Source organism: Hylobates moloch, unplaced genomic scaffold (assembly GCF_009828535.3).
Source record: "Hylobates moloch isolate HMO894 unplaced genomic scaffold, HMol_V3 SCAFFOLD_7, whole genome shotgun sequence".
In the NCBI taxonomy this organism is placed as follows: Eukaryota; Metazoa; Chordata; class Mammalia; order Primates; family Hylobatidae; genus Hylobates; species Hylobates moloch.
Window position 1 is genome coordinate 70,679,217 of NW_026652282.1, and position 11,327 is coordinate 70,690,543.

At 39.2% G+C, this 11,327-nt stretch overlaps 1 protein-coding gene across 1 annotated transcript in view; it reads right to left on the reverse strand.

Annotated features, from left to right (window-relative positions):
• Positions 1 to 10,880, reverse strand: part of CHM (CHM Rab escort protein) — a 207,683-nt gene extending 196,803 nt beyond the window's left edge. Inside the window, exon 1 of the mRNA XM_032756221.2 lies at positions 10,822 to 10,880. Within this exon, the coding sequence (XP_032612112.1) occupies positions 10,822 to 10,870 (49 nt within the window). The 5' untranslated portion in view covers positions 10,871 to 10,880. The remainder of the gene's footprint in view (positions 1 to 10,821) is intronic.
• Between the last annotated feature and the right edge of the window lie 447 nt (positions 10,881 to 11,327).

Sequence of the window (11,327 nt, forward strand, 5' to 3'; positions counted from 1 at the left end):
ACTCTTGTCACCCAGGCTGGGGTACAATGGCACGGTCTCGGCTCACTGCAACCTCTGCCTCCCGGGTTCAAGCGATTCTCCTGCCTCAGCTTCCCAAGTAGCTGGGATTACAGGCACCTGCCACTACACAAGGATAATTTTTGTATTTTTAGTACAGACGGGGTTTCACCATGTTGGTCGGGCTGGTCTTGAACTCCTGACCTCAGGTGATCCACTTGCCTAGGCCTCCCAAAGTCCTGGAATTACAGGTGTGAGCCACTGTGCCCAGCTTAATTTTTACTTAATTTTATTAACACAAATAGTTCTATTGTAATTTAAGTGACCAAAATGATCTTTTCACAGCAAAGCATACCCCAGGCCAGTGCTCTTCAAACTTAACATAATATTTAATTTGTGATAAGGAAAATAGTTTCTGTGTTCAGAACATATTTTACTAATGTGCCACAGAAGAAACATGACCTTTACTGCATTACCCATAAAGCTGTGAGTCTAAAATAGATGATGAAAGAGAATGAGTACTCATTTCAAGAATGTTATAAAAATGATACAAAAAAAACCTTCCCCTTTATATAAAATCCTATCATGAAAATCATCTTACAAAAAATAGAAATAAAAACTTTTCAGCTTTATAAACTACTTTTTTTAATGAGCGGGCCCTTGGACCAAAAAAGGTATTACCATATCCATCCTGTCAAGATGCGTGATGTATCCATTCTAAGCACTGACGGTTGTTGAAGACTGTAGGAAACAAAAGAATAGTCAACCAAAAGAAAAAAAGCTCCATAAACAGGACAATGAGTCCCATATTTGATCTTGAAAATTTAATTTGGAAGAACACTAAAAAAGACACAAAATGGCAAACCCCAGCACATGCACAAATATTTCAGTGGGAAATTATATACCTTGGGATTGTGAAAGGAAAACAAATCTCCCCAAAATCACTAAGCCGAAAGGAAAAGTCAAGATGGGAACTGTGTTGGGCAAACCTGTCTCCCATTCTATTCCTAAATAAGATCACTACAAAGATTTTTAAAAAGCTACATACCTCCCTCACAATTTGCCCATAAGGAAATTCTTTGTGGACAACCAAAGGACAGGCAGAACTCAAAGTCATTCCTCTGTTTCCGTGAGACAAATGTGTAACTGATGGCTTCCTCTGCCCTACTGTTTCACTACAGACTAAGGCATAAGTGACTATTCCTCATTTGTCTCTTAACTAACTATGACCCAGAAGCCTCCTCCCCACTTTGAGTTGTCTGGCCTTTCCTGATGGAACCAATGAATTACACATCTTACAAACATGGATTAATGTTTCATGTCTCCCTAAAACGTGTAAAATCGAGCTGTGCCCCTACCGCCTGGGGCACGTCATCAGGACCTGAGGCTGTGCCACAGGCACATCCTTAACCTTGGTAAAATAAACTTTCTAAATTAATTGAGATCTTTTGGTTTACAGGATCAATGAAGAATTCCTACTGAAGCAAATCATGTCTTAAAATGTAACTGTAATCTCTGATCCCATTTCTGGCCATTGCTTTAGTGGTTGATTCTCTCTTCAGTTTTAAGGGATAAACACAACCAGGTCATTCTGTTCACCTTCATCAAAAGAAGGTTTGCAAGCTGAGACAGATGTCATGATGCTGTCAATAATAAGAAGTTGACATCATGAGGCTACTGCTGGAATCAGGATTTTAATGTCAACAATGGTAACTCTCCAAAATAAAACAACTGCCAAACACAAACCCAGGGCAAAATAATCTAATCTTGATACAATGAGCTATTTTTTCAATTGAAAGATTCTAGCAAGCTTAATCTAATACCTCAACCTTAGTCAGAAAAACTTTGGTCTTAACTGTTTCACCTAAGTCAAACTTAGCTAAGCCTCAGGCTTCACATTTGAAAAATGGAGATGATATAGTATCTACCACAGGGTTACTGTGAAAATGACATAATGCATTGTAGGGGCTTATCACAGTGCTTGGCATATAACAAATGTTAGACAATATTTTTCATGTGTTTGACAGTGTGTTATAGGTACTAAAAACAATTTCCTAATTATCATTGATTTTGCTTACATAGCTTAAACCAAAGTAACACAGGTGTAGAAAATAAGGATTTGAACTCACAGTTCAGCATCTTAATATGCCTGATATCCATGTATAAAACTTTATTTTCTCTATACTTTAGCTTGTGTAAATTTTCTCAGGATGATTTTAAATCCACATAAATCAGACTAGTTTCACAAATGTGCAAAGTCAGATAACAGAAACATGATTCAAAACATTTCAAAGCAATATAAAATGATTAAAACTGCCATTAACTAATAGCCATAATAACTCAATGAGAACACTGGCCTGGACCAAAAAAAAAAAAAAAGACACATGAGAATACTCAAAAGAAAGAGTATAAGTTAGTGATAGGGACAGGAGGTAGGGAAATTCTAGGCAGAAAAGGGCAGGTCCCTGAGAAAACCCCACCCTCAAGCCAGAAACCATGGCACAAAGTGAGAACTTATTTCCCTGTTTTCCCGTGCGAATGTTGCCTTTTCTGAAACCACTTACGGCCCACCCCACACCCCATCCTGTGTACATAAAAACCCCAGGTTCAGCCAGCAGAGAGAGGAGAAGCAGTTGGACATTAGAGACTACAGTTGGACATCAGAGAGAAGTGGCTCGACTTCAGAGGAACACCTTGACAGGGTAACTTCAAAGAAGAATCTGGCCAGAGACAGCTGGAATTCAGGGGAAGATTACCTTCCTGCCCCATCCCCTTTTCAGCTCCCCTTCCCACTGAGAGCCATCTCCATCAGCAATAAGATCCCCTACATTTACCATCCTTCAACTCATTCATGTGACCTCATTCCTCCTGGATGCCAGACAAGAGCTTGGGAACGACGAGTGTGGACACAAAAAGGCTGTCACACTTGCTCTTTGCCCTCACTGGTAGAAGGCAGCCGATTAACACAAAAAGGCAGAGGGCCCACTGAGCTGTTAACCCTTAAGCCGTCTGCGGACAGCAGAGCTAAAAGAGCACTGTAACATTCCCTCTGGAGCTTCAGGGGTTGCAGGCACCACCCCCTGAGATGCTACCATGGGGCCAGCACAGAGTTGACTTCTGCCAGTGCCCAAAAGCACTCACCCTGGCTCCCGCACCCACTAAACTGCACATCCCCTCTTGTGAGGGGTGAAATACAGCAGGTCCGAGTGAGTGGAGTTCACTCCTCCTGGCACAAGAGCGGCAGGCTGCCTCCAGCACTCATGTACTCCAGTTCCTGCCTTGTTCACTCACATGCTCCCTCCTATGAGGAGTTGAAAGCGGTGGGCTGAGTAAACAGGGTGCCCCCTTCACAAGTTCTGCGAAGGGGTCAGGAAAATATCCTGCTTCACCAGTACTTTTTAAAATGTGATAAAAACCAAATCAGTCAAGGAATACATTACCAACTTCAGCTCTTGATAAAATCCAGTATGAGATGAAACACTTATAATAAGCACCGTACTGGCCAAGCCGCCTCTGGTCTCTTCTCCTGTCTATTTGCAAACTGTTCTTTTCAAAACACCCTCCATATGATAACATGCTAGCTCTCATAATCACGCTCTAAAAAAGCAATATCTGTGATAAATTATCAACTCTTTTTACACCAAACCTTAAATGAAAGTATTAGAAAAGCAAAAACAAAATATCAACCTTTCAATGTATCCCTATTTTGCTGGCCACAATTAAACGCCCCCAAAATGTTTCCAATGAGCACCAACAGTGACTGTTAGCCTATTTTACTTTTAAATATATTTACATACAGAACAGGCACAGACTAACTTTTTATTTAAAGAATGCACTGAGACTGACTAGCAGATGATTTAGCATGAGTTAACAGGTCAATTATATGGAATTATAATTGTTTCTGTGCATTGGGATTTTATGTTAAACATGAGAATGTAATAGTGAGCTGCCATATTTGAATTTAATTGCTGTAGCCTGTTATCCAAAACATCATGAAAACACTGGAGAAAATGAGAAAAATGACATGAGGCATGGGAGATGAAAATGATGCTGCAGAGGAAATTATGGTAACAGATGTGGCTCTCTCTGAGGTATTGGCTCAAATTCATGATTTACAGAGAAGGGTAAGCATCTCCCAGAGAGTCTTCTCCAGAGTTAGATAACTCTTTACTTTTCTAGGTATTGGAAGCAAACAAAAACATACTTTTCCATCAATGAATGCCTGAAGAAGTGCAAAGCATTTTTCAGAACAGCAAAATCTGCAGGCTATCTTTCACTCCTATAGCATCTCTTACATTGACAACAGTGTTTCATACTATATCTCAAATAAGACCGATGCTACATCTGTTCCAAAAACTATGAGGAAAACAAATGATAAATAATGCAAGCTGCTGAACAAAAGAGAAAACAAAAAAGAAAGAAAAAAATAAAACCAGTAAGCCCCTAGGTAAGAAATCTGATAGAAATAGTGATAATAGACACATAAAGGTCTTTCCCACCAAGCAGCCAATGAGAAGACAAGAAACATAAATCAGACAACTGAATCCTTCCACCATTCTTCACGAAAATCGTGACCCCTTCCTGGAAAACATTCACGAAATAATAGTAGTAGTAAAAGCACCTCAGTATGGCATTACAACCACACAAATTAACTGCATTTTGTGAGCACCTACTAAGCTTTTTTATAGGAATTATTTCATTGAATCCTCAACAGTCTTGTGAAGTTTATCCTAGAGATAAGAAAATTGAAACATAAAGAGATTAAGGAAAATGTCTAAGATGACACAAGAGGAATAGCTAGAATTCAAACCCAGAGTGTCTGATTCCAGAGCCACACTGTCAATCTCTACACTATACTGCTCAAATGAGATACACGTATGTCAAAGTAAAAAAAAATATATGTAATGTACAGCATTCATAAAACTGAAGGACTTCTGAAATACCATTTCACTCCTACTCACTATGTCATTCAGCTGATCAATATACTCTAGGCTTTAAATTTTTTGACTCTGCCCTCTCCAAAAACATGTGTGTATGTGTGTGTAAGTATATATATATATGTTATATATATGGTGTGTGTGTGTGTGTATATATATATGTTATATATATGGTGTGTGTGTGTGTATATATATATATATATATATAAAAAACATTCATCCTTACTACATGCATTCTGATATATTCTACCTCATTTTTATAATGCTGGAATTCACTCCATGATCCACAATCCATCTTACAATTTTTAAAAATCCACTGTAGACAACAGATGTGAAGATTTTGGAAATACACAGGGAGGACTATGGACATCCTGTGATGTGAGAATCACATTCAGGCATCCTGGGAGAAGATTAAGTTAGATATGTAGGAAATCACTTGTGGTAAGGCTGACACAAACAGGTATTTGGTAAATATCAGTTTTCACAACTCCTCCTGCAATATTACTATCCCCCAAGGCTTACAGAAGTGATGCTATTCCAACATCATCATAAGTCAATGAGCTGCCAGTCAAGGTTAACTACCTTAATGTTTAAATTCACCAGCATCAAGGAATGGGACTGTGCTACTTACGTGACCTTTTCTGAAAAAAGCAGCCTATCATTTTTAAGAAAATGCCTTTTCTAACCAGTCACTGTATTAGGCTGTTCCTGTGTTGCCATAAAGGAATGCCTGAAACTGGGTAATTTATAAAGAAAAGAGGCTTAATTGGCTCAGGGTTCTGCAGGCTGTACAAGCATGGTACAGGCATCTGCTCAGCTTCTGGGGAGGCCTGAGGGAGCTTTTAGTCATAGCAGAAGGCAAAGGGGAAGCAGGCATCTCCCTTGGTGAGAGGCAAGGCAAGCGAGTGTGGGGAGATGCCACACATTTTTAAACAACCAGTCGACCAGGCACAGTGGCTCCCATCTGTAATCCCAGCAATTTGGGCCACCAAGGCAGGTAGATTGCTTGAGTTCAGAAGTGCAAAACCAGCCTGGGCGACATAGGGAGACCCCATCTCTACAAAAATTAAAAAAAAAATTAGCCAGGCATGGTGGTGCATGTCTGTGATCTCAGCTACTCGGGAGTCTGAGGTGGGAGGATTGCTTGGGCCCAGGAGGTTAAGGCTGCAGTGGGCCATGATTGTGCCACTGCACTCCAACTAGGGTGACAGAGCAAGACCCTGTCTCAAAAAAAAAAATTTTTTTTAAAATAAACCACCAGAGCCTGCAAGAACGAACTCACTATTACAAGAAGAGTACCAAGCCATGAGGGTCCACTCCCATGACCCAAACACCTCCCATCAGGCCCCACCTCCAACAATGAGGATAACATTTCAACATGAGATTTGGGCAGGACAAATATCTAAACCATATCAGCCATTTTTATAGGAAAATTTCCGAAGTATATGAAACACTGACTTTCCTTCTTAAAAAGATTACACAGAACAGAATTTAGCCTTTTCTCAAGGACATGGTGTCATAAATAGATATACACAATGGTAATTTTAGAGCTGGTAGATCCCTACCTTGGAGATCAACTATTGAAATTTCTCACTTTACAGATAAACTAAACGATGTCACAAGAAATTCTGTAATTTTCCCAAAATCACACAATAGGATGGTCATGTGATTACCATACACCATGCTGCCACATCTACTACCGTATGGTGCTAAACACTATCTAGCAAGATAATCAGGATTTAGGGGCAGTACTCCTTATAATTTCCCCCATGTTTATCTTTGTTATCCCTTCTCTTTCCCCATAATCTTCAGCAATAAAACTTTTTTTTGAGACAGGGTCTTGCTCTGTTGCCCAGGTTGAAATGCAGTGACACAACTATAGCTCACTGTAGCCTCAAACTCCCAGTTTTAGGCAATCCTCCCACCTCAGCCTTCCAAGTAGCTGGGACTACAGGCATGTGTCACCATACCCAATTAATTTTTGTATTTTTTTTGTAGAAATACAGTTTTGCTGTATCACCCATTTCAGCTACTTGGGAGGCTGAGGTTTCAAACTCCTGAGCTCAAGCAATCCACCTGTCTCGGCTTCCCCAAGTGCTGGGATTACAGGCCTGAGCCACTGCACCTGGCCAATGAAACTTTTTTTTTTTTTTTTTTTTGAGACAGTCTCACTCTGTTTTTCTGACTAGAGTGCAGTGGCGCCATCTAAGCTCACTGCAACCTCCGCCTTCTAGGATCAAGGGATGCCTGTGCCTCAGCCTATGGAGTAATGGGGATTACAGGCCCACGCCACCATGCTTGGCTAACAATAAAACTCTTAAAAGAATCTATGTGTTTATCCTATGCAGTAGAAAAATTAAGCTAACCTACTCTGCAGCCCATCTTAGGGGAAGAACTCCAAAAGATGTGAGCAGTGTGCTTTTAAAAAGAAAAAATGCAGGCTGAATCTCTACATGATCTTCAAAAAGAAAGAAGGATGCAATGAAAAGCCTACATTGTCTTAAGAACAGCTTTGGGGATATGACTGTTAGGAAGGCCAGAAAGTTCCTCAGAATAGGCAATCCAGTAAACTTCACAAGGGAAGGCACTAGGTTCTCAATAAATGTGGGTTGAATGACCTGAAAAATGAGTATTTGTCACTACACTAAATGTTATCAGGCCTTTGTGATGTTTGGTGTAAGTTTGTATTTTAGGTGTTTTTCTCTTCCCTTTCCTATACAGATATAAACTGCCATTTATATGTCTAATAGCAACCCCCACCAAACATAGTCTTTGCAGAAGTTGATAACATTCCTTGTATCTTCTAAGGGGGTGGTTCTAATATGCTGAGCTTGCTAGAATTATTTTTAAAATGAGGATGAATATGTTCCAAGTGATGATCTCAGGGATTCCCCTATGTATGAAGCATGTCAATATTATCATATAGATCTTATAACTTCCATCTTGACTGCTCTTCTGTTGAGTTCTTGGCTCTGCTGTGCTGCAGATTACACAGGCTTCCAGATAAGTCACGTCCAGTGAGATGTAATGTTACTGGGACTATTTTTAACCTGAAACCAATGGTACTTGTCTATAATCCACAAAACTGTCATTTAAATGACTTTTTAAATGGCAAAATACCCTGAAAATGACAATTCTGTACCCAAGCTGAAGAACACTTTCTAGACCCTTACCACATATATCTATTTTTATCCTCTCCCTTGAGACTCCAGTTGGCCCTCCTTCTTTATTCCATTTTCTTCTATTTTTTCCACAATTCACTTTATCTTACTCTTCTGTCTTTGGATGTTCAAGAGATATTTACTGTATTTTCTAATCAGAAGAAAATGGGCTTAACTAATACAAAGTTTATTTTTTTCCATAATCTCCCGAAAATATGATCTTAAGGAAAAATTTCCATCTTGCATTACAGAAAATGAGAATGCAAGTTAATCAAGGTCAAAGGGATTATAAAATGTTATCTTCACATGATTATACTTGATAAAGCAATTGTTCCTTTATGACATTTTAACTAGGAATAAATCTGCTAAAAAGTATACCTAATAGCCTATTTCTTCATGTTTCTGATGCATGCATTATTGCTTCTACTTTTGTTAATACAACTGAATCTATGAAACACTGCTTTTTCTATGATTTACTCAATGTAATACATTTAATAAAACAAACATTTTGAAGGCTACTTTCAGCAAACTATTTCACAAGAGAAATATCCCAAGCACACTAAAAAATAAATCAAATTAAATCATGATTGGAATTGTTGGAATCAATTATTTGGGGAATGACTCTTTTATTCAATTTTTATACTTTTGATGTACCTAAAAACAAAATTACATATCATAAATTTAAGCAATGTGCTTGATAAAACCTAGAATGTGTCACCAATAAACAATATGAAAAATCTAAGTTTTAAGATTAACTTCAAATAAGTTCTTCCCAAACACTGAAAAATAACATTGCACTCACTGGGATAAGTATAAAATGAGTATTTTTCCAAATATAAGCTATGTCACCTGATGCAATTCTCTGGCTCACTCACTGTAACTTCCTACCTCTACCATAACAGACTCCATCAGGATGGATGTATTCCAATTCTGAACTGTACAGAAGGCAAAATATTTATGAAAAGCATTAGCATCATTCATAAGAATTAACATTCATCAATTAAAATTTGAACCCAGACCTGAAAAAAAAATTGATTAAAAAAATTGTTAAAAACACCTCAGGTTCCTACACAAAAAAAGCAAGATTATAAAATTCAAGTATGGTATAACAACCATTCCAAAATGGATGCTGTTCTCAGTTTTAGTATAGACTGAAAAAAAAAAAAAAATGAATAGTCCATTGGCTCTTTCCAGCTCTCATCCAACATCTGTTCACAGCAACTACAACCAGGTTATTTGCAGCCATGCAGTTATTTTCAGGCTAAGAATAAACATGTCCGTGCTGTTCTGAGAACTGTTACCCAGGCATTTTTTGTTAGACAACATAAAGACCATCTATTTCACCTTCCCTATATTCAAAAACAAGGAAACTGAGGCTCAGAGAGATTTAGTGCCTGGCCCTCCCAACTCAAGCAATTCATACTAGCACTAAGCAAGGCCTAAAACCAAGTTTTCTCAATTGTTTCTACGAATATGGGTCAACTCTGAGGATCAGAACTACTGACTGTTTTTCTGGGATGGAATGGGCCTTTGGAAATTTACCAGCTGTGTGATCCTGAGCAAATTACAACTTTTCCAAGTCCCCTTTTCCTCTCCTACAAAATGCAGAGAGTACCTACTACTCTAACAAGGTTGTGAGGATTATGTTCGGCTTGTAAAGTGCTTAGCACAGTGATTAGGAAATTTTAAGCATTCGAAAACAGGTAGCTATTATTTTTACTCCCAACCTGAAAACATGGCTCCTCCTAATCATGGCTGTTTGAGAAGACAACGAACTGAATTCATTAACACAATGGACAGGGTCCCATCCACCAGAGCTTCTCTGGCCTACCACATTCTACAACAGTAGAAAACCCCATCAACTTATTTCATTCCATCTAAAATGATCATCCCTTACACTATTAAAAAAAATTGAAATTGCTGCCACATGTCTTATGCTACGTTTTGTACACTGAATATGTCAACTAGAAATTGCAGAGGAGTTTCTGGTTCCACCCAAAACATGAAGAACAAACGACGGGAAAACAAGAGTTAGATAAGGTCACACACCTGAACTGGAACTCAGGACCTTATTCTCAGCACATTTAGTTATTGATGGTAGAAAGCAAGATGCTTTAAGCACCATAAAGCAGGAGTAATGGCTACCTCAACAAAATACAATTCCCTAGGTTTCTCAACAAAATAGAATCCGTTTGCTTTCCCTAGTAAATTCATACGCACATGGGCAATAATTGAGCATCTTTCTTGTAAAACTGAGGATTAAGCTGTGTCTGAGCTGCGATGTACCCTAAGATCATACAAATCTATGAAAAAGTCCTATGAAATGGCGAGACAAAATGATGGGGAATATCACCTTGAAATCAATAAGGAAGGAATCATAATGTCTTGCCAAAGTCGTCTGCGTTGATAAAATCCCGACCCTCCATTTCATGACACTGCACATCCACTTCCCTCTAAGGAAATTAACAGGAATCACCGCAACAACCAACCTCAGCAATCAGCATCGACCAGATCAACCCCTACTCAAATGGCGATAAGCACTGCGGGTCCAAGCCCCTCCCTGTAACTGCCAATTCCCGCGCTGACTCCGGACTACCTCACTTCCTTTCTGTTCTCCTTCCCACGCTCGACCCACGATGCTTGTCCCACAACTTGCCACTGACAGAAAAAACAGAAACAAGACAGTCTTCCTAAACTTTGTCCAGGAAGTACCAGGCTACACATACCCGTCCCTATTACGATCACATCAAACTCCGAAGGGAGAGTATCCGCCATCTTGACGGGAAACGTGTCATGTGACTATTACTTGTGGAAATGAGATCAAGTTAGGCATTCCCTCGGTGGAAGGCGGAAAGGAAAACAATGCATTCTGGGTGTTGTAGTTCTTGGATGGAAGGTCCAGGCAGGCGACTACAGTATTATATTTAAAATGTTTACACGTAAGTTAAAAGCTCGACTCATTTTTCAGGCTGAATGCTGTAGCTCATTTAGCCTGGAGGGTTGAAGTAGGAAAGAAATGTAGATTTTTATTCCGTTAGCTAGGATGAATGTGGGAGACTTGGATACCCCTTGACAATACTGAAGCAAGAATTGTTAGGAGACACGGAGAGCGGAGTGAAATTGAAAGGGGTTTGCTCTGTGAACAAAGGAGACTTTCATTCCAGCCTAAAAAACTGTTTCCCGCCATCGTGTCTGTACTTTCGTGTTGGCACTCGAGGCATGGTTTTTCACA